Here is a 25062-nt window from a genome sequence, read left to right as displayed (position 1 = left end):
GTATTTTTTAAGTTATGTTTCTCTACAAGATAAAACTTGATTTACAAAAAAAAGGAATATTTAAATCAAACTTGTGAAATTCATGACCCATCTCTCAGTTGTAAAATTCTCCAGACTAGATGACAGAAAAGCTTCCTTTTAATTACTCAGTCTACAATGTTTTCCTTATTTACTTAAAAACACAAAAAGTAGAATTCCATCATAATTTCAGAATAAAAATATAAAAAACACGATTTAAGAAAAAATATATTAAGAATCAGATGGAAATTATTTCTTACAGCAGCAATTCCCACATAGTTTCGTTTCAAGACTCTTTACACTCTTAAAAAATTCGAGGACTCCAGGCCAGTCGCGTTGGCTCACGCCCATAATCTCGGCACTTTGGGAGGCCGAGGCAGGTGGATCATGAGGTCAGGAGATCAAGACCATGCTGGCTAACACGGTGAAACCCCGTCTCTACTAAAAATACAAAAAAATTAGCCAGGTGTGGTGGCAGGCATCTGTAGTCCCAGCTACTCGGGAGGCTAAGATAGAAGAAAGGCGTGAACCCAAGAGGCAGAGCTTGCAGTAAGCTGAGATCGCACCACTACACTCCAGTCTGGGTGACAGAGGGAGACTCTGTCTCAAAAAAAAAAAAAAAAAAAATCTATTGAGGACTCCAAAGAGGTTTTGTTTATGTGAGTTATATGTATCACTATTTCCACTAGAAATTAAAACTAAGAGATTTTTACAGCTTTTCTATTTCATTTAAAATAACAACAAACCCATTATATTTAACATAAATATTTTTATGAAAACAGTATTTTCAAAAGAAAAAACTGTAAGAATGACCCGGTTTATATCATTTCTGGGTCTACCTCTATTAATTGAGGTTTCCCTCTTATTATGGGATGTATTTTCTTAGTTCTTTACATGTTAGGCAATTAGAAAAAAGTAGTTTCATTGAAAAGGGAAGGATAATTTTTTTCGTTTCATATGAACGTTTCACTCATTTAACTACCACTTTTTAGTGGTTTTGCAATAAGATACAATGATTTCACCTTACATCTCAAATATTTTATATTATTCATCTTTATATATTTTAGAATACTCAAACATCAGTAAATATAACAATATAGGCCGGGCGTGGTGGCTCAAGCCTGTAATCCCAGCACTTTGGGAGGCCGAGACGGGTGGATCACGAGGTCAGGAGATCGAGACCATCCTGGCTAACACGGTGAAACCCCGTCTCTACTAAAAAATGCAAAAAACTAGCCGGGCGAGGTGGCGGGTGCCTGTAGTCCTAGCTACTCAGGAGGCTGAGGCAGGAGAATGGCGTAAATCCGGGAGGCGGAGCTTGCAGTGAGCTGAGATCCAGCCACTGCACTCCAGCCCGGGCGACAGAGTGAGACTCTGTCTCAAAAAAAAAAATATATATATATATATATATAAAAAACAATATAAACATGCAAACTGTCAACTAAGTATTAATGAATACTTAGAGCCATATGGTAACTACTTAAAGTTCATTTCTTAACATTCATCTGAAAAATGAACAAACTCATGCCTTTTACTGATACAGAAGTAAAGCAAAGGGTAGTGAGAAATTTTCCCACACCATAAAAAGCAAAATTGTGTTTGAGTTTCATTTCTTTCTTCCACTTACAATGTTCCTATATTTAAAAAAAAGAGGTTTTTAAAGCCAACAATAACAGTGACAATAAGTGTTTCTACTTTAACTAAAAGGAAATGGCTATTTTGACTGAACATAAAAGTAATCTATTTTTCCTTAATGTCTATAGCTTTTATGTCATCAGTTGATTGTATAATTAGCCTTAATACAAATGTATCTTATCAGTTCACTTTTCCATGACAGCCCTGTAATTTGAGAGGGAAAAAACTAGATTTTTAAACTTACTGTTTTAGTGCCATGCTTCAGCGTTATCTCATGCGAGTCAGGAATCTTGTGAACAGGATTCTGAAACAAGAAAACCCCATGACATTAACGGTAAAATAACATATTTGTGGGGAACTACATACCACATTCACAGGAAATACAATTTTTTTAAATTGTATCACTGGCTTTTAAACACAAAGCTTAAAAAAAAACAGCAAAAAAGTGTGAGGGCATCTTTTTTCTACACTTCTAGATACACTACAATGGATCTCTGATGATAAATTGATTTTAAATACCTAAAAGGATAAACCTAAGAAACTCATTAGGTTCTATACAATTATCTTTTATTGTCAATATAAATTGAAATTTTAATTTAATCCAAATGTAAAAATAAATCAGTAGTTGTTAATAGTATAATTCATAAAGAAAAATTAGAAATTTACTTTTCCTTCAAATCACAGCTTATCAAGAGGAGCGAAAAGGTCAATATCAGGCTGGGCACAGTGACTCACGCCTGTAATCCCAGCACTTTGGAGGCCAAGGCGGGCAGATCACCTGAGGTCAGGAGTTCGAGACCAGCCTGACCAACATAGTGAAACCCTGTTTCTACTAAAAATTAGCTGGGCACGGTGGCACATGCCTGTAGTCCCAGCTACTCAAGAAGCTGAGGCAGGAGAATTACTTGAACCCCGAAGGCGGAGGTTGCAGTGAGCCGAGATCGCACACTGCACTCCAGCCTGGGCAACAGAGTAAGATTCCATCTCAAAAAAAAAAAAAAAAAAAAAAAAAAAAGGTCTATATCAAAATATCTGGAAAAACTTAAAAGATTATCCATTTGTTTTAAGTGTACTCTGATATTTTAGGTAAACAAACCATGTAACTTTGGCATAAATTTCAAAATTCTGTATTATAAAAATCAAACAGAATCTAACAAACTTAACAGAAAGAATAGACTAAATCATCATTATTCACTGCAACTGGCATTTTTAAATGCCCTAACAATTATGAGTGCTGATAAATTTTAAAACACTGATGCCAAGGTAATAAACAATAGAATACAACCATATTTTACATTAAAATTTGGTTATGTCTTACTAAAATACAATTCTTTATTTTTCTGTCTTACTATGCCTACAGAAAAATCTCACAAAGAGCAAACCACCACAAACTGAAAGAAATTAATAAAGGCTATTTTATTAATTTCTGCTTACCATACTTCAATATCAAAATTATTTTAAGCATACTGTAACCTATGTATAAAATAATAATTACAGATTTTCCTAAAAAATAATCAATAAGGTCAACATCGAAAATTTTTAAAGTTCTCTATTTACCTATTCTGGGACATACCTTAAAGTGTTAAGTACTTAATTTCTAACAAACAACAAAACTTTCACAGGGTAACTATATACCTTTTAACCCTTCAAATTTAAAAAGAAAATTGTTCAAAAATGGTAAAAATAAGAAACTCCAAGTCATTCACTGATTCATTGGTTCGATAAGCATTTACTGAAGTGAGATTATACCAGTCGTTAGGTGGCAGCAGACATGGTCTCTTCTCATCCCTTCCACACAAGAAGCATACGGTCTAACAGGGAGATATCAATGACTCTACTTCAGTATAATGAATGCTATGATAGACAGCAGTACGGGCAGAATAACTGAGGGACAGTAAAGAGAAATGCATAAATCAGACATAAGAGGTTACAGTGATCATTTAAATCAGAGGTTTCATTGTTTATTCAAGTCTCATTACTCAAGAGCAGGCTAATCCTACTATAATTATATGTCCATTACAAATTTAAGAATCATGTTACCACCTACTTAATTAAACATGTGACCTAACAGTTCTTTCTTTTATATCTTCAGTCTTTACCCTGCTATAGCTCTTTCTCTTCAACATATAAACAAAGTATTAGTACTTCCCATATTAAAAAAAAAACAAAAACTAAAAGACTACTGACTTCCCCTAAAATTTATTGCTCAATCGTTACTTTTTCCTCTGCAATCCAGCTTTTTCAAACTATGGCTTCACTTAGTGTCCCCGCTTTCTTTCACCCTCTACCTCAGCTTTGGCATTTATCATTTTATTCCTGATTCTTAGCACAGTTCTTGGCACATAAGAGGCTCTCAGTACATAGTTCTAAATGAACAAACAAGTCACTATAAATCTCTCTGCACACTTTACAGAACTTAATCTATATATGTGAACTTTCAACAGCATGGTAACTATTTATCTCCTCCATCTTGAAACTGTCCTTTGCTGGGAGGAAACAGCCTGCAGAAAAAGCCAGAAACGCTAGTTTTTTGAACTAGCAATGCCGGCCGGGCGCGGTGGCTCAAGCCTGTAATCCCAGCACTTTGGGAGGCCGAGATGGGCGGATCACGAGGTCAGGAGATCGAGACCATCCTGGCTAACACGGTGAAACCCCGTCTCTACTAAAAAAATACAAAAAAAAACTAGCCGGGCGAGGTGGCGGGCGCCTGTAGTCCCAGCTACTCAGGAGGCTGAGGCAGAAGAATGGCGTGAACCCGGGAGGCGGAGCTTGCAGTGAGCTGAGATCCGGCCACTGCACTCCAGCCTGGGCGACAGAGCGAGACTCCGTCTCAAAAAAAAAAAAAAAAAAAAAAACTAGCAATGCCATTAATTAACCATGTGATGATTTGAGCAAAGTTATGACTCAGTTTCTTCATTTGCAAACTACGAATAATAGCACCTGCCCCACAGGTTACAGTGAAGTACGTGGTTTCAAACTCCTAACACAGTTTGGCACATGGTAGAGCTCAATAAATGACAGTCACTATTTATTCCAAGGCTTACCTACTATATTGGTCAAGTCATCTTAGTGTTTTTCCAGGCTTCTTTTCCTCTTTACCTGGCTAATTTCTACTCATCCTTCAAATCTCAATTCAGTTGTGACCAGCTCTCAAAGCACTTCCCAACATTTCAAACTCTGGGTTAAATGACCCTCTTATGCATTTCTATGACATTTCCTTACTTCAATCACAGAACTTATCACAATACATTGTAATTTTTTACCTATCTCCCCCACCACCACCCCCTTACCAAACTGCAAAATATAAGCTTCTCAAAGACTACATCTATTTATCATCTCTGGATCCACTATGCACAAAAAAGCTGGTATATGGCAGACATACGTATACACACAGAGAGGTTTTAGAAATGAATAAATCACCCACTGTCTACCTTGTTCATCACACAAGATTGTAATTTTTAATTAACTCTCAAATTTTAGAGTAATGATTATGTCCACAAAGAAAAGCAGGTGCTATCACATCAGGCCAGTCTGGTGAGAGGCAAGAAATAACTGAAGATTTTCAAAAGCTGAAAACCTTTTAAGACCAAATTATTATATCCCAGACTAAAAGCAGATTGAAGATTGCAACAATACAGAAATAAAGGTAGTTTTGTTTTAGATTGTCAAGACACAGTTGGGGAATTTGCAGTTTATTTCAAGACAAAGACATTACTGTATTGTTTAGTATATTGTGGAAAGTGCTGCACATATCTCTTTCAGAGATATCAATATTCGAACACAAATTCCAAAACAATTTAAAGGTCAAATTCTGGACTATTTCTACACTGAATAATTTGAATCACTACTCCCTTTGCAGCTGGCCACATTTGAACACAATGAAAACATCTATAAGTGCTAAATATTCTTGCAAGAACCAAGATAATACTTGAAATGTTCTACTTACAGAAGAATCTATCATAGTTTATACCTCATTTCATAACTAATTACTTTTTCATCACTCAGCAAACAGAAATACTGTCACCAAAAAGATAGGATGAAAATTATTTCATTTATTTCAATGCAGAATGTGCCTATATATAGACAATTTCTAACATTTAAAAAAAATTTACAAGAACACACAACTTAGTATTTATATTAGGAGTGAATTAAACATTTAAATAAATGTTTACATTTAAAATCAAAGTTTTACTGGAAGTCATGCATGGCATAACTCATAAAAATCCCATATAATTGGCACAGCTAAATCATCTAAAATAGTAGCAATCCATCTTTTGGTAGCGTATCACTTGATGGTGACTGTTCTTTTTCCAGAACTTTTACTAATGACTTTTTTAAATACAGCTTAGTGTGAAATTTGCTGTAACAGTAAAATATTTTCAAGATTTTCCTGCCAAGGAACATCATAAACTATTTGACTTCAATGGAGTAATTTATTACCAGAATTCATAACAAGAGCTACAGTCCTAATGGAAGAGAGGAAAATACACCATTTTTTGTTTTGGCTTAATTCTGAAAACGAACCAAAGGATTATTTCCCAGGCTCTGCAGTCTACCCCCAATAACAACGATGGCAAATATATCTAAAATAATATAAGCATTTCTATCTGATGAGCATTTCTACCCGAACATCCTTACAGAGATTTCAGATGACTTACAAATCAGAAACAACCCTTCTAGGCTAAGGTCACATACAACTATAAGCCATAATAAAACCTCTACCCAAAAACAAAGATCTGCCACAAAGTTGCTGGGTGCTGGGGGAAGACAGTAAGGACTGCCAAAAAGAAGCTTGAAAATGAGTGCCATTTTCTCGCAGAAATCATTTAAGTACAATTACCAGTGCAGGCAACCAGAATTAAAGTCTATTCTAGTGCAACTATGGAGATCTAATAACACTAACTTAACATTAATTCATTTCTTCATTGATATGGTTTGGCTGTGTCCCCACCCAAAATCTCATCTTGAATTGTAATCCCTGCATTCCCAGGACCAGGTGGAGGTACTTGGATCATGGGAGCAGTTTCCCCATGCTGTTCTCCTGAGAGTGAGTGAGTCTCACAAGATCTGATGGTTTTATAGCATTTGATATTTCTCCTGCTTGCATGTCGCACTCTGTATTGCCACCCGTGAAGAAGGTGCCTGTTTCTCCTTTGCCTTCTGCCATGATTATAAGCATCCTGAGGCCTCCCCAGAAATGTGAAACTGTGAGTCAATTAAATCTCTTTCCTTTATAAATTATCCAGTCTTGTGTATTTCTTCATAGCAGTGTGAGAATGAACTAATACCTTCATTTACTCACTAATTAAACATTCACTTAACAAACATTTATTATTTAATTACATACCACACACTGGGTACCACAGTTAGATTAATGATAAAAGAACTACTAACAAAGACTCTGCTTACACAGAACTGTCAGTCCAGAAAAGCAAAATAAGACAGGTAAACAAACGGGCAAATGAAAATGTTTCAGTTGCTGTAACAGGAGTATACACAGGGTTCAGTGCTCAATTCCATTCTACCTAAGAAAGTAGGTGGTTAGAAAAGAGATTTCTGGTATCTTTCAAAAAACAGAGGTTCTCTAGATGAATATGAAGAACATCTAGGAGAGAATAATACAAATCTTGACACTTTCTGAACTTCAAATATTTTTCCCTCACTAGAGTTTGAATTGCTAGGCAGAAAATAGAGCAAGGGTGTATGTGTTATATATATATACAGCACTATGTCATTTTATATAAGGGATTTCAGCATCCTTGGATTTGGGGATCAGCAGGAGAGTCCTGGAGCCAATTCCTCTCAAAGGGCCAACTGTATATGTATAAAAGCCAGAGAGTTACAAACCAGGTTGTATACAATTCCAAAAAACAGAAGTTTAAGCTCTGAGTCACAGAAAGTAATTTCATAAAGTCTGAGATTTTAGGCCAAGCACGGTGGCTCACGACTGTAATCCCAGTACGTTGGGAGGCCAAGGTAGGCAGATCACTTCAGGACAGGAGTTCGAGACCAGTCTGACCAACATGGTGAAATCCCATCTCTACTAAAAATACAAAAATTAGGCCGGGCGCGGTGGCTCAAGCCTGTAATCCCAGCACTTTGGGAGGCCGAGACGGGCGGATCACGAGGTCAGGAGATCGAGACCATCCTGGCTAACACAGTGAAACCCCGTCTCTACTAAAAAACACAAAAAATTAGCCGGGCAAGGTGGCGGGCGCCTGTAGTCCCAGCTACTCGGGAGGCTGAGGCAGGAGAATGGCATAAACCCGGGACGCGGAGCTTGCAGTGAGCTGAGATCGCGCCACTGCACTCCAGCCTGGGTGACAGAGCGAGACTCCGCCTCAAAAAAAATAAAATAAAATAAAAATACAAAAATTAGCCAGGTGTGGTAGCACATGCCTGTAATTCCAACTACATGGGAGGCTGAGGCACATGAATCGCTTGAACCCAGGAGGTGAGGGTTGCAATGAGCCAAGATCGTGCCACTGCACTCCAGCCCAGGTGACTCAGACTCTGTCTCAACAACAACAGTAACAACAACAAAAATCTGAGATTTTAAAATATTGCCAAGGTGTTCTGGGCATCAAAAGCAATAATTAATACAGTAAAAAGACAATCTACAAAGAAGTGGGAGAAAATTTGTGCAAATCATATATATAGGGGATTAATATCTAGATTACATTTTTTTTTAAATTTCTACAGCTCAACAACAGAAAAAAACAAACTACTTCATTTTAAAATGAGCAAAAGGCCGGCCGCAGTGGCTCACGCCTACAATCCCAGCACTTTCAGAGGCCAAGGTGGGCAGATCACAAGGTCAGGAGATCGAGGCCATCCTGGCCAACATGGTGAAATCCCGTCTCTACTAAAATACAAAAAAGTTAGCCAGAAAGGCCGGGCGCGGTGGCTCAAAGGCCGGGCGCAGTGGTTCATGCCTGTAATCCTAGGACTTTGGGAGGCTGAGGCGGGCGGATCACAAGGTCAGGAGATGGAGACCATCCTGGCTAACACAGGGAAAACCCACCTCTAGTAAAAAAAAAAAAAAAAAAAAAAAAAAAAAAAAAAAAACGAAAATTAGCCAGGCGTGGTGGCACACGCCTGTAGTCCCAGCTATTTGGGAGGCTGAGACAGGAGAATCGCTTGAACCTGGGAGGCGGAGGTTGCAGTGAGCCGAGATCACGCCACTGCCCTCCAGCCAGGGCCACAGAGCAAGACTCCATCTCAAAAATAAGAATAAAATGAACAAAAGACTTGAATAGGCATTTCTCCAAAGAAGGTAAACAAATGGCCAATAAGCACATGAAAAGATGTTCAGCATCACTAATAATTAAGGAAATGCAAATTAAAAGCACAATGAAATATCACTTCACACTCACTAGGATCAAAAAACTTTTACTATCAAATAAACAGAAAATAACAAGTGTTGGTAAGGAGGTAAAGAAACTGGAATCCTTGTGCAATGTTGGTAGGAATGTAAAATGGTATAGCTACTATGGAAAACAGCTTGGTAGTTCCTCAGAAAATTAAAAATATAATTACTATATGATCCAGCAATTCCAATTCTGGGTATATACCCAAAAGAATTGAAAGCAGAGTCTTGAAGAGCTATTTGTACATCCATGTTCACAGTAGTATTCACAACAACCAAGAGGTGAGAAGCAACCCAAGTATCCACTGATGGATGAATTAATCAACAAAATGTGACATAAACATAAAACAGAATATTTTTCAGTCTTAGAAAGAAAATTCTGACACATGCTACAACACAGAGGAACCTTAAAGACATTATGTTAAGCAAAATAAATCGGTTACAAAAAGACAAATACTATATGGTTCCACTTGTATGCACCAGAGCAGTCCGATTAATAGAGATAGAAAGCAGAATGGTTGCTGCCAGGGGCTGGGGGCAGGAGGAAACTGGAAGTTGCTATTTAATGGATATAGAGTTTCAGTGAGCAAGATGAAAAAGTTCCGGGGATTGGTTGTACAATAATGTGAATATATGTAACAATACTGAATTATACACTTAAAAATGGTTAAGACGGTAAATTTTGTGTTATGTATTTTTAGCACTATACTATTAATAATTTAAAAATCAAAAAAAAATTTTTTTAAATCATCATGGCTGTGGTGTGGAGACTGGACTAGAAAATTACCAGTATAAGGTAAATGCCAGTGTAAGCACAAGGAAGTCTATTAAAATATTCTTGCAATAGTCCAGAGAGGACCTGAATTGATACAATACAGTGGGAATGGAAAAAAGAAAAAAAAAAAGAATTATATAAGAGATCTTAAGGACTTAAGAGGTGAAAAATAAAGATAGCTCTGTTACTCTCCACCCAAAGCCCTGACATCACTCTTATAATTAACTATTCAATAAACACTTATTGAGTACTGATTATGCCTAGCACTGACGGTATTCTGGTTATCAAGAAAGAAGGGTCCTGCCTTCATGAATCTTGCAATCCAATGACAGTCAGAACTTTAAAAATATACGGCGAGGCGCAGGGGCTCATGCCTGTAATCCCAACACTTTGGGAGGCCAAGGCAGCCTGATCACCTAAGGTCAGGAGTTCCAGACCAGCCTAGACAACATGGTGAAACTCCACCACTAGTAAAAATACAAAAATTAGCCAGGCATGGTGGCAAAAGCCTGTAGTCCCAGCTACCCAGGAGGTTGAGGCAGGAGGATGGCTTGAATCCGGGAGGCAGAGGTTGCAGTCAACCGAGATTGTGCCACTGCACTCCAGCCTGGACGATAGAAGAAAAAAAAAAGAAATGTATACACAGGCTGGGAACGGTGGCTCGTGTCAGTAATCCCAGCAGTTGGGAGGCCAAGGCAGGTGGATCACTTTAAGTCAGGATTTTGAGACCAGCCGGCCAAAATGGTGAAACCCCGTCACTACTAAAGATACAAAAATTAGCTGGGTGTGGTGGTGCAGGCTTGTAATCCCAGCTATTTGGGGGCCCGAGGTGGGAGAATCGCTTAAACCCAGGAAGTGGAGGTTGCAGTGAGCCAAGATCATGCCACTGCACTCCAGCCTGGGCAACAGAGCGAGACTCCGTGTCAAAAAAAAAAAATAGAAAAGAAAAAATTTACACACAAAGTATTAATTAATTACAACAGTAAAAACTTCATTAGTACAGGGTGATTTTAATCACTATGGAAAATGTATTCAATACACTAGTCTTTCATTTTCTTTACCATTATTCAGCCATCTACCCTCATGTCCAATTCTGGAATTAAGTGACACTCAGTGCTGCTTTGATTCTAAAACCACAAACCAAGCTATCCAAATCTTTAACTACAACAGTTCTCTCTTCAGATCACACTCAGTCACACTGTTTTTTACCTCATTAGTAAACCACTTTACTTTCATCTTATCACTCCCTTTCTCTGACCTTACATCCTAATAAAGATATTTTATAAAAAGGTATATTGGAACTAGGTTTACCTCTAAGAGATATATTAGTTAGGACATTGGAATGTTCACAAATAAAACTTAAAACCAGGCTGGGTGCAGTGGCTCACGCCATTTAAGATAATATCAAAAAACATTAAAACTTAGAAATAATTTTTTTAAATATGTGCAAGACCTGTACACTTAACACTATGTTACTAAGAAAAATTAAGAGAACTTAAAATAAATGGAAAGATACATAATGTTTATGGTTTGGAAAACTTAATATTGTTAGGAAAGTAAGTCTCTTAAAACTAATCCATAGATTCAATATAATCTCAACCAAAATCTCAGCTGGCAGTTCTGTACAAATTTGCAAGCTAATTCAAAAACGTATATGTCAATTTGAAGGCTTAGAGTAACCAAAACAGTTTTCAAAACAAACAAGTCAGAAAACTGTATACTACATGATTTCATGTATAGCGCTATAGTAACTAAGACAGTAACTGAGCTATAGTAACTGAGACATTGTGATAGTAGAGTAAGAATGACTATGCATATCAATGAAATAAAGAAATCAGAAATTAACCACACATATATAAATTTGTTTTCAAGAAAAGTGCCAAGATAATCTAAATGAGAAGACCTTTTAAACAAATGATACTCAAATAACTGGGTATCAATCTTGAAAAAATAAAAAAAGGAATGCCAATCCTTTCCTCACACCATACACAAAAATTAACTTGAAACAGCTAATAGACTGAAACATAAAAACTAAACCTATAAAACAATGAGAAAATATAGAAAAAATTTTTGCAATCGTTGGTAAGCAAAGATTTCTTAGAATACAAAAAATACACACCAAAAAGAAAAAAAACGGACAAATTGTATTTTATCAAAATTTAAAATTTCTATCCTCAAAAGACATGATCAGGAAAATAAAAGGCAGACTCGGACTGGAAAAAGATATTTACAATACATTTATGTGACAAAATACTTCTATCCAAAATATTTAAGCTCAAAAATAAACTCAAAACTCTAAAACTCAATAAAAAAGCAACCTAATTTTTCAAATGGACAAAAGATTTGAACAGACACTTCACAAATGATGTACACATTAGCCAGGTATAGTGATGCACATTGCAGTCCCAGCTGCTCAGGAGCCTAAGGCAGAAGGAATTGCTAATCAACACAGTGAGACTTCATCACAAGAAAAGATGTTTAATGTCAGTCAACAAGCAAATGCAAACCAAAGCCATAATTTAACAGCACTACACACTTACAAGAATAGCTAACATTAAAATTACCAACAATACCAAGTGTTGGCAAGAATTCTCCAATTTTGCAGGTGAGAGTGTAAAATGGTATAATCACTCTAAAAAACAGTTTGCTAGTTTCTTATAAATATACACTTACCACATGATCTAGCAATTTTGCTTCCAAGAGAAATAAAAACATATATCTACAAAAAGACCTGTACAAGAATGATCATAGTAGCTTTATACAGAATAGCCAAAAACTGAGAACAAGCTATGTGTCTATCAAAAGATGAATAATCTGTGGTAGATTCATAAACAGATTACTATTTAGCAATAAAAATGCACAAAGCACTAGCATATGAGACAAGATGGGCAAGTCTCAAAAGCATTATGCTGTGCAAAGTCAAACCCAAAAGAGTTTAAAGAGTGTTTCCATTTATATAAAATTATAGAATGGGCTAAATTAACCTATAGTGACAGAAAGCAGATTTGCCTGGGATTAGGGGTAAATAAATGGAGGGAAAAATGGATTGACAGCAAGGTGCCTTGAAAGAAACATTTTTGGAAATGTTCTAAATCTTGATTGTAGTGGTGATTACTCAGATGCTTACATTTATTAAAATTTCACAAACTATACTCATAAATTGGTTGCATTTTACTGTGTGTAAACTATACCTCAATAAAACTAATTTTTACTTTTTTTGCTGATATCTGCAGAAAACCTAAACTGGTATTTTTTTAAATGAAAAAACAACAACAACAACAAAACAGAAGCCTGATAGAATTAGTTTTGGCTGTAACAGAAAACCCAAAATAAAGTCAGGACTGACATATGTCTAAGACAATCAGGACCACAGCTTGTTGCCCTCATAAATTCAAGAAGTCTAGGTGATCGTCCAAAAGGCTGCTGTGGTTTCCAGACAGCAGGAAAAAAAAAAAAAAAAGCAAAAAGCAGGATACATCTCTTCCCATTAATTTTCCTCTCAAAAATTGTCCATATTCTTGCACTTACACTTCACTGTCCAGAACTAAGCCACAGAGCCATACCTAGCAACAGGAGAAGCCAGGAAATGTATCTTTTTTTTTCTTTGAGACGGAGCTTCACTCTTGTTGCCCAGACTGGAGTGCAGTGGCATGATCTCAGCTCATTAAAACCTCCCCCTCCCAGGTTCAAGCAACTCTCCGGCCCCAGTCTCCTGAGTACCTGGGATTATAGGCGCGCACCACCACGCCCAGCTGTTCTTTGTATTTTTAGCAGAGACAGAGTTTCATCAGGTTGGCCAGGCTGGTCTCAAACTCCTGACCTCAAGTGATCCACCCGCCTCAGCCTCCCAAAGTGCAGGGATTACTGGTGTGAGCCACCATGCCCAACTGGGAAATGTATCTTTTATCCTGAACAGTTACATACTGAGAATCCTATTAGGAATAAAAAGAGAGTGTATGTGTGCGTGTATATGTACATGTGTATATGCATGTGTGTATACATGTACGTGTATGTACATATACACATATATGTCTGTAAGACTATGTCTATGTGTGCATATGTATATTAATCAATGAAATGACCTGTTTCTTTTTAAAGAGTTCAAAAATCTAGATAAAGCTGAGCGTGGTGGCTCATGCCTGTAATTCTAACACTTTTGGAGACCAAGGCAGGAATATCACTTGAGCCAATCAGTTTGAGACAAACCTGGGCAATACAGCAAAACCCCATCTCTAAATAAAATTTAAAAATTAGCTGGGCATGGTTGTGCACACCTGTATTCCCAGCTACTCAGGAGGCTGAGGTGGGATCATTAGAGCCTGGAAGGTCAAGGCTACAGTGAGCCGTGACTGTACTTCAGCCTGGCAAGAGAGACCCCATCTCAAAAAAAAAAAAAAAAAGAACCTAGATTAGGCTTTAGGTGGATATGTTAATTAGTCTCCAAAAATGGCATCGAGAAACCGTATCTCTCAATATTCACACCCTTGTTGTCTTCTTCCATGCAGAATCATTAAGTAAGAAGTCTGGATACACTGTTGGAAAGACTAGAGAGAGAGAAGGTGCTTTCCCTGAGTTTCAACTGAGCCAGCCTTCCAGCTGTCCCACCATGGCACTAGCTATGTAAGCAAGGCCATGGTGAATGTGCTACATGCTAACTGCAGCTACACAAGAGATTCAAAGTAAGACCAGAAGAAGCAGCTAACCTCCAGTCAACTTACAGTCATGTGAAAAATTATAATGGCTATTCTTTTAAGTCACTAAGTTTAAGGTGGTTTGTTACATAGAAGTAGATAACCAAAACAGTAGAGATGTTTTGATTTGGCAAAAAAAAAACTGTGAAGTAATCTCATATAATCTGAATTACCGCTTAAAGTTAAAATAATTACACTTTGTCATTAAATATAATAAAGATGCTTCTCATTTTACTTTATCTCTCTATAATTCTGACACAATTGACCACACATTTTTTCCTAACACAATCTTCCTTTTGGTTTCCATGACACTTATTACCCTGATTTACCTGCTACCTCCTTCTTGGCCACCTGTGCAGGATCTTCCTTCTCTACCTGCCCCTCGGGGTTCTGACCTAGGCTTTCTGCTCATCTTGTTCATTCTCAGAGCTTCAATAGCCATCTATACGCTGATGATTCTAAAATCTATAATCCCAGGCTAGATGTCTCTCAAGAACAAACCTATATTTCTAGCAGTCATCAAGATGCTTTGCCTGGATGTCTCAGAAATACCTCAACTTAATTGTCCAAAACTGAATTTACAATCATCCCTATCACTCGGCCTCCAAATTCTGCTCATCCTGTTTTCTATCTCAGCAACCACTGTCACTATCTACCAGCTTCAAAACTAATAATCTTGATGAGTCCCTCTCACCACACATATATAATCAATTACCAAGTTATTTCCATTCTTCCTAAAAAAATCTTTAAAATTATGCCATTACTAAGCTCAAAAATCAATACAATTATAGACAAACTAAGGCTTAGAGAAAAAAAGAAAAAAAAACCATAAAAGGAAAAGCCTTTACAATTGCCTATAGGTCCTCCTGTTAGCATTCTGATGTCAGTCACCTCCTCCTTTTCTCCCTCTTGTTCATTCTGTTCCAGCCATACTCGCCTAAGAGCTTTTTTCATGAACGTGCCAGGCACATTCCTGCCTTAGAGCCTTTGCACTGGCTGTTCCTTATGTCTGCACTGTTCTCCCAGATATCTACATGGTCAACTTCCTAATCTCTTTCAAGTCTTCTCAAAGGAGGCCTACCTTGATCACCCTATTTTAAATTACAACCTGTCTCCCAATTAGCACTTCTGATCCATGTTATCATGCTCTACATGTTCCCTTTCCCTATAGCACTTACAGCTTTCTATTGTTTATATGTATCCTTTTTGTTGTTTTTTTAACATAGGGTCTCACTCTGTCACCCAAGCTGGAGGGCAGAGGCACGATCATGGCTCACTCACTGCAGTCTCAACTGCCCCAGACTTAGATGATCTTTCCACCTCAGCCTCTTGAGTAGCTGAGACCACAGACCTGCATGACCACACACAGCTAATTTTTATATTTTTTGTAGAGACAGGGTTTTGCCATGTTGCACAGGCTATTCTTGAACCCTGGGCTCAAGTGAGCCCCACGCACCTTGGCCTCCCAAAGTACTGGGATTACAGGCGTGAGCCACCGTACCCAGCCTTTATTTATTATCTATTTCTCCCTATTAGAAAGCAAGTTCCATAAAAGCAATATTTTTCTTGTCTGTTTTGTTCTCTGATGTATCTAGGCACCTAGAACCACGTTCAGCTTATAGTAGGCACATATAAAAAAATATTTTTTTGACAAAAAGCTATAAAAAATTACAAATTAAATATAACTATAAAACAAATAAAGCGTTAATTCACACCAACACAAAGGTAATTTGATGAGTGATATTCTGTTGAAACTACACTGTTGGTTGGGCATGGTGGCTCATGCCTGTAATCCCAGTACTTTGGGAGGTGAGGCAGAAGGACTGCTTGAGTCCAGGAGTCCATGTCCAGCTTGGACAACAGAGCAAGACCCCATCTCTACAAAAACAAAATTTAAAAAATTAGCCAGACATGGTGGTGCACACTTGTAGTTACAGCTACTCAACAAGCAGAGGTGGGAGGATCACTTGAGCCTGGGAGCTTGAGGCTGCAGTGAGCCATGATCACGCCACTATATTCCAGCCTGGGCAACAGAGCAAGACCCTGTCCCTCAAAAAAAAAAAAAAAAAAAAATAGAAAAAAACTAAATTGTCACTTGCAAAGTGCAGTACTGATGGCTCCATCTGGCATGTCTTTTGGTCAATAAGATCCACCTAGTAGCCTTTGTAATTACATTTAGTATTACTGTATGCTACCTAGGCAATTCTAAGAACTGCTAACCACACAGAGCCATTTGTAAGAACACTTTAATTCCAAAAACAGACAAGCAGCAATATATTTATAAATAGATAAATTTTTTTTGGTTTTGGGTTTTTTTTGGGGTTTTTTTTTGTTTGTTTGTTTTGTTTTTTTGAGACGGAGTCGCCCTCTGCTGCCAAGGCTGGAATACAGTGGCGTGATCTCGGCTCACTGCAACCTCTGCTTCCCGTGTTCAAGCGATTCTCCTGCCTCAGCCTCCCGAGTAGCTGGGATTACAGGCATGCATCACCTCACCCAGCTAACTTTTGTATTTTTAGTAGAGGCAGGGTTTCACCATGTTGGCCAGGCTGGTCTTGAACTCCTGACCTCAGGTGATCTGCCCGCCTTGGCCTCCCAAAGTGCTGGGATTATAGGCATGAGCCACCATGCCTTAAACAGGCTGGGTGTGGTAGTTCACACCTGTAATCCCAGCACTTTGGGAGGCGGAGGCGGGCGGATCACGAGGTCAGGAGTTCAAGAACACCCTGGCCAATAGTGAAATCCCATCTCTACTAAAAATACAAAAAAATTAGCCAGGCGTGGTGGCAGGCACCTGTAATCCTAGCTACCTGGGAGGCTGAGGCAGGCAAATCACTTGAACCTAAGAGGCAGAGGTTGCAATGAGCTGAGATAGTGCCACTGCACGCCAGCCCAGGCGACAGTGCAAGACTCCATCTCAAAAAACAAACAAACATTTAAACAATCTAAGCAGCAGCAAATCAAATTTATGTTTCAATTTATAATTGTCATGATTTTAAAAAAGCAATGATGACTGCCAATGAAACTATGCGAGTTGAAAATCCTATATTAGCCACTCTTCTTTTCTTTTTCTTCCCTTGTGTTTTCTTTTTCTTCCTTTTTTTTTTTTTTATGTTTTTGTTTACTATACTGGCCATGAACACTCTACCATGGTAACTCTTCTTCTTATTTGCTTCCTAAGTCAAAAGTCCTGGAATCTAGACAGGACTCTACAATTAACTCCACTTGTAACCTTCAGTAAGTTGTTTAACCGCACCAAACCTCAGCTTTCTCAATTATAAAAGTGAAAAGAGGTTAGTTACCAAGAATTTCATGACACAATTTACTTTGAATTTATTCACATCTGGAACTGTGAACACTACCTTGTCACTGAGAAGTCCTCCCCTCACTTCCATCCTCTTCACTTCTTTCCACATTGCTCTCTACAATATTATTCTTTGCAGGTCATTTTTCATCAAAAACCTTCCATGGCTCTCCATCGCCTTGGTAGCAATCAAAAACTTTTCACAACATTCCCACATTTTGTTTTAGGAAGTTTTCTACATTTGGCCAGGTCCAGGGGCTCACGCATATAATCCCAGCAGTTTGGGAGGCCGAGGCAGGCAGATCAGTTTGAGCTCAGGAGTTGGAGACCAGCCTGAGCAACATGGCAAAACCCCGTTTTTACAAAAAAATACCAAAAAAAAATTAGCCAAGGCCTGGGCGCAGTGGCTCATGCCTATAATCCCAACACTTTGAGAGGCTGAGGAGGCAGGCGGATCACCTGAGGTTGGGAGTTCAAGACAAGCCCGGCCAACATCATGAAACTCTGTCTCTACTAAAAATACAAAAATTAGCTGGGCGCGGTGGCAGGTGCCTGTAATCCCAGCTACTTGGGAGGCTGAGGCAGGAGAATCACTGGAACCCCAGGGGCGGAGGCCACAGTAAGCCAAGATTGCGCCACTGCATTCCAGCCTGGGAGACAGAGTGAGATTCTGTCTCAAAAAAAAAAAGAAAAGAAGAAGAAGAAGAAACACTTTAAGGTAAAATGAAACATGAATTAAACAGCAAAGAGGTGGGGGTTTTATACAGGAAAACATAAGGAAGTGAAATAGGAAATGAGAAATGAAAGTGAATGACTTTTACAAAGGAGCATTACTTTATAGAAATCATGGTGGCTCACACCTGTAATCCCAGCACTTTGGGAGGCCAAGGCGGGCAGATCCCTTGAGGCCAGGAGTCTGAGACCAGTCTGGCCAACATGGTGAAACCCTGTCTCTACCAAAAGTACAAGTATTAGCCAGGCGAGGTGGCAGGTGCCTGTAATCCCAGCTACCCAGGAGGCTGAGGCAGGAGAACTTCTTGAACCTAGAAGGCAGAGGTTGAAGCAAGTCAAGCCAAGGTCACATCACTGCACTCCAGCCTGAGTGACAAAGAGACTCCATTTCAAAAGAAAAAAAAAAGAAGAAAAATTACTGATGATAGTAAATATCCTTGGGTAACAGAAAAAAAGTTTTTAGAAAGTACTAGGTATGCACAGATTTTTGAAAACTGAACAAGAGTTCTGTGAATATAGAAGAAGGCATATGGCTATAAGAAATGATAAATGATACAAAGGAGAACATCCTAACTTTATTTCATGACTGTAAGAGAAGTAGTCAATTAAAAAGGAGATTACCATCCTGGCTAACACGGTGAAACCCCGTCTCTACTAAAAAATAGAAAAAATTAGCCAGGCGTGGTGGCAGGCGCCTGTAGTCCCAGCTACTCAGGAGGCTGAGGCAGGAGAATGGCGTGAACCCGGGAGGCAGAGCTTGCAGTGAGCCGAGATCATGCCACTGCACTCCAGCCTGGGCGACGGAGCAAGACTCTGTCTCAAAAAAAAAAAGAGAAAAAAAAAAAGGAGATTCAAATTTTCACTGAAGAGGGGGCATAAAAAGATTACACTAAAATATCTTAAAATAAAATTTAAATTTTTAGGTCAAAGTTTAATCCTGAATAAAATTCAATTCATAATTCAAAATTTAAGTCATAACAAATCTCAGAATATAGTAAATGTTAGAATCCACAAAGAATCAAGTATTATTTTATAGAAACATCTTCAATTTTTTCAAAGGCTCTTAAATCCTATGATATTCAAATCATGTATCATTCTTGTCAATTTTCTCTTTTCCAGTCAGGAACTAACTGCTCTAGTTCAACCAGTTCCTCACTTTACAATGCTTTGAGTGGAATGGAGAACTTCTTTAACATCATTTCCACTTACTTAATGGCACAGATATATTACATTTGCAAGTTTTGCAATTTGCTATTTATACACTAAATTGACAGATGTTTACCAGAGTTTAATGCTGAATACCTGGACATTAAAATAACTTGTGTTGGGCACAGTGGTTCACGTCTATAAGCCTAGCACTTTGAGAGGCCAAGGCAAGAGGATCACTTGAGCCAAGGAGCTCAAGTCCAGCCTGGGCAACATAGCAAGACTCCATCTCTACAAAGAATAAAATAATTAGCTCAGCATGGTGGTGCATGCCTGCAGTCTCAGCTACTCAGAAGGCTGAGACAGGAGAATCACTTGAGCCCAGGAATTTGAGGTCACAGTGAGCTAGGATTGTGCCACTGCACTCCAGGCTGGGCAACACAGCAAGATGCTGTCTCTTTAAAAAAAAAAAAAAAACAGAGCAGGGACGGTGGTGGCCGGGTATGGTGACTCATACCTGTAACCCCAGCACTCCTGAGCCCAGGAGTTCGAGACCAGCCTGGGCAACATGAGGAAATCCCATCTCTCCAAAACACAGAAAAATTAGCCGGGCATGGTGGCGCCCACCTGTAGTCCTAGCTACTAGGGAAGCTGAGATGGGAGGACTGCTTGAGCCTGGAAGATCAAGGCTGCAGTGAGTCGTGAGCATGCCACTGCACTCTAGTCTGAGTGACAGAGTAAGACCCTGTCTCAAAAAAAGAAAAAAACAAAAACTTGTAAATAAAGAGACTATAATCAAAGTCAGATAAAAACTACCCCCATATTTGTCACTGCACTTAAAGTATGCTTTGGATTATCTGCATAACTTAGTCCATCTTCCTCAAAGTATCCTCATTTTGATCCATACTAGCAGTGTCCATTCACACAGCAGATGCACAAAATATTTGTTGAGCAAAATAAAAACCATTGCTCAGAGGCAGAAACCCTTGAGAGGATATAAAAGCTTACCTGGAAAGGGAGCTTTAAAAAGACTGCACCCTTTTGACATAACTGTGGAGGACCAACCTAGAAATGTGTAAGTGGAGTATCAGCTTCTCCGTTTCTAAAGAATAACTGTGGCTGGGCACAGTGGCTCACGCCTGTAATCCCAGCACTTTAGGAGGCCAAGGCTGGCAGATCACTTGAGGAGTTTGAGACCAGCCTGGCCAACATGGCAAAACCCTGACTCTAAGATCAGCCCAGCCAAATTGGCAAAACCCTGACTCTATTAAAATTACAAAAATTAGCCAGGCATGGTGGCACATGCCTTTAATCCCAGTTACTCAGGAAGCTGAGGCACGAAAATCGCTTAAGCCTGGGAGGTGGGGCTTGCAGTGAGCCAAGATCATCCCATTGCACTCCAGCCTGGGCAACAGAGGGAAACTCTGTCTGCAAAAAAAAATAAATAATAATTGTGACCAGATCAGAAGCTAACCTTGATTCAATGAAACGTTTAGGAAGAAAGTAGCCATGCCCATAGCCAAGGATGGCCATTCCATTCATTCAACAAATATTTCTTGAGTACCTACTATGTGCTAGGTATCTGTCAAGCCACTGAGGATACAGCAGTTAAAAAAAAAAAGACTGTCCTCATGGAACTTACATTTTTACGTGAAGAAACACAATAAACTAACACACAAAAATGTCAGATAATGATAAGTACCATAAAGCAGTGACAGGAAAAGAGGTGGGATGGGGAGCAGGGGGACCTACATAAGATGGACAGAGAAGGTAACACTTGAGCACAGATCCAAGCAAAATAAGGGAGCCATGTGAAGTTCTGGGTATTATTCCATGTGGAAGAAAGAGTAAATAGAAAGTTTCCATGTGGGAATAAGAATAGAGGTCTTCAGAGAAAATCAGAAAGATCAGTGTGGCTAGAGAGGAGTGAGCAAGCCAGGGAGTAGGAGGTGATAAAGTCAGTGTGATTTGCAGAGGCCAAGGCAAAGAATCTGAAGTGATAGGAAGAAACCGGAGGTTTAGAGCAGAGAAGTGACAAGATCTAATATATATTTTCTTTTTTCTTTTTTTTTTTTTTTGAGACAGAGTTTCGCTCCTGTTGCCCAGGCTAGAGTGCGATGGCGCAATCAAGGCTCATCGCAACCTCCGCCTCCTGAGTTCAAGTGATTCTCCTGCCTCAGCCTCCCAAATAGCTGGGATTACAAACATGCACTATCATGCCTGGCTAATTTTGTATTTTTAGTAGAGATGGGGTTTCTCCATGTTGGTCAGGCTGGTCTCGAACTCCCGACCTCAAGTGATCCAGCTGCCTTAGCCTCTCAAAGTGCTGAGATGACAGACATGAGCCATGCGCCCGGCAAGATCTGATATATATTTTCAAAAGTTTGGATTACACTAATGATCACAGAAATAAACCTTATGTGACTTTATAAACTTCAATATTAAATTATGAGGAAGCTATCCTTAAAATTCCCACATACGAATCTTTTTTTTTTTGAGACACAGTCTCGCTCTGTTGCCAGGCTGGAGTGCAGCGGCACAATCTCAGCTCACCGCAACCTCCACCTCCCTGGTACAAGCGATTCTCCTGCCTCAACCTCCAAAGTAGGTGGGATTACAGGCACACGCCACCATGTCCAGCTATTTTTTGTATTTTTAGTAGAGACAGGGATTCACCATGTTGGCCAGGATGGTCTCGATCTCCTGACCTCATGATCCGCCCACCTTGGCCTCCCAAAGTGCTGGGATTACAGGTGTAGCCACAGCGCCCGTCCAGGAATCTGTTACTTATCTAAAAAGCTCAAGATAAAATTTTAAATACATTTAAGAGAATTTTTCTGCATTCTTCTTCAGAGAAAAAAAGTAATTATTCCAACACTAATCTGAATCTCAAACTCACTAGAAGACATTATTTATAAAAGATTCTTTTTTTTCCTTCCACTATAGACAGGCAAGGGGAAAAACTGGATGCTTGCCAAAGAGCTTCGATTGCCCCCTGGTGCCCATTTTAAAGAATGAAGATCTTCACACATTAGCAGTTTCGAAACACTAAGGAAGATATTCACTGGATTTTGGAATACAGCTTCTAGCATCCTCTGCTGACAGAACCTTGCAGGTGTAATTACATTACTCTGTTTTAAAGAACATTAATTCTACTTTGAAGTTAAAATCATTACGTTTTCTCACACCACTTTTTAAACACTTTTCTTCTTTAATTGAAGTCAACTTCAATTAAATTAAAATTGGTCATTGATCAAATATTGGTATTGATGATGAAAACAATGATAAAACCCAGCAATTCTGAGTGCCTAGTATGAGTCCTGTGTTGCGTGTTTACATGAATCATTTTATTCTCACATCAACTCCTGAGAACTAAAAGATAGTTTTCTCCCGCTTTGAATTCTTCAGCCTCTCCCCATGTATCAGGGAAAGAGACTGACTGATACAGGTGGCTGGCAATGACCAAGACCAAGGGGATGAGATGCCTCAGACCACAAGACAAAGCAGCACAGAGGTGGCCCAAACTTGGACTCTCCACCACAGAACGTGCCAGCCAGGGAGTCAGACAGAGTTCATGGAAAACAGGTGCTCACAACTAGAAAGTTGCTGTTACATCCAGCCCTTAGTTACAGTCATAAAACTCCAACTTTCCATTTTCTGTAGTAATGGGAAACAGGATAGCAAAGATAATTAAAATCCTCAGTAATCCTAAAGTTTCCATTTAATTATGAGTTATAACCTCCTTCATTCCTAAAAAACAAAAATTAGAATCATGAACAAGTTAATAGAAATGATTAAAAATGGGTTTTCTGTGGGTTTTTTTTTGTTTTTTGTTTTGAGATGGAGTCTCCCTCTTGTCGCCCAGGCTGGAGTGCAACGGCACGATCTCGGCTCACTGCAACCTCCATCTCCCGGTTCAAGCAATTCTCCTGCCTCAGCCTCCCGAGTAGCTGGGATTACAGGCATGCTCCACCACGCCTAGATAATTTTTGCATTTTTAGTAGAGACAGGGTTTCACCATGTTGGCCAGGCTGGTCTCGAACTCCTGACCTCAGACGATATGCCCACCTCGGCCTCCCAAAGTGCTGGGATTACAGGCATGAGCCACAGCATGCGGCCAAAAGATGATTTTTCACCTCTTTTCTCTGATACTTCCCACTTGAATATTTTTTTACTTAGGTCTAAGAAAAATAATCATAATCCTTCAAATTCTACTGAAAAGAACAATTTTTTTACCATTATAGATAAGCAAATTGGAATAAAATAAGTAATAAAAAAATTTATCAAAAGAAATTATAATTAATATTTTTAATACAGTGCCTTTAGCAGTAAAACTAAATCCAACTACTAACTAGTAACTGAAGTAAAATACATAAAAGAAACAAAAAAATTAATTACAGTTGGGACTCTGGTAATTTTGCTCCCAATTCTAGAGCTATCAAAAAGTCTTTTTTGTTTTTTCAAATCAAGATGGAGTCTCAATCTGTAGCCCAGGCGGGAGTACAGAGGCATATCAGCTCACTGCAACCTCTGCCTCCCAGGTTCAAGCGATTTTCATGTCTCATCCTCCCGAGTAGCTGGAATTACAGGTGCATGCCAACACACCTGGCTAATTTTTGTATTTTTAGTAGAGACAGGGTTTGGCCATGTTGGCCAGGCTGGTCTTGAACTCATGACCTCAAGTGATCCACCCACCCTGGCCTCCCAAAGTGCTAGAATTACACGTGTAAGACACTGCATCTGGCCAAAAAAATAAATAAATAAATAAATCATTTTTAAACAAGTATTGTAATTAGGGGGAGCACAAGGAACTATAGGGATGACAGAAATGTTCTGTACCTTATTTGGGATGGTGGTTACACACAATACATGTAACTGTCAAAACTCACCAAACTGAATAAGATCTGTGCACATTCTTATATTAAATTACACTTTAAAAGCAGGGTGTGGTGGCTCACACCTATTATCCGGCACTTTGGGAGACTGAGACAGGAAAGTTGCTTGAGGCCAGGAGTTGGAGACCAGCCTGGGCAACACAGTAAGACCTTATCTCCACAAAATAAAAAATAAAAATAAAAAACAAATAGTTACGCCTTAATAAAAACAATCACACTTTTTAGAAAGTATTGTGTGACTGTTTTAAGGAAAGAAACTACAACTTTTTCTGACTCATTTGCCAGGTAGGTTCATAAGCTATCAAAATAAAGTAAAAATAAAGTTTTAATCTATAAATTTAATTAATTAAGTAATCTCTATCTTGAGGCAGCTCTTACAATTATTAAACTATAATGTATCTAAATTGTAAGGTTAGGGCAAGGCATGTACAATGGTTCTTATGGAAATAGATGTTTATTTACATTTCTATGCTCATATTTCCTTTGTTCACACTTCTATA

General features: G+C 38.7%; 1 protein-coding gene across 5 annotated transcripts in view; it reads right to left on the bottom strand.

The window, feature by feature from the left end:
- The window catches only part of WDR70 (WD repeat domain 70), a 422645-nt gene that overhangs the window by 321094 nt on the left and 76489 nt on the right, over window positions 1–25062 (bottom strand). For all 5 annotated transcript variants that reach the window (XM_050794508.1, XM_050794509.1, XM_050794510.1 and 2 more), the window contains one exon: window positions 1898–1957. In XM_050794508.1, coding sequence (XP_050650465.1) covers window positions 1898–1957 — 60 coding nt within the window. The remainder of the gene's footprint in view (window positions 1–1897; window positions 1958–25062) is intronic.

The sequence above is a fragment of the Macaca thibetana genome, chromosome 6 (genome assembly GCF_024542745.1).
Source record: "Macaca thibetana thibetana isolate TM-01 chromosome 6, ASM2454274v1, whole genome shotgun sequence".
In the NCBI taxonomy this organism is placed as follows: Eukaryota; Metazoa; Chordata; class Mammalia; order Primates; family Cercopithecidae; genus Macaca; species Macaca thibetana.
This window is presented reverse-complemented; position numbering and strand designations above follow the sequence as displayed.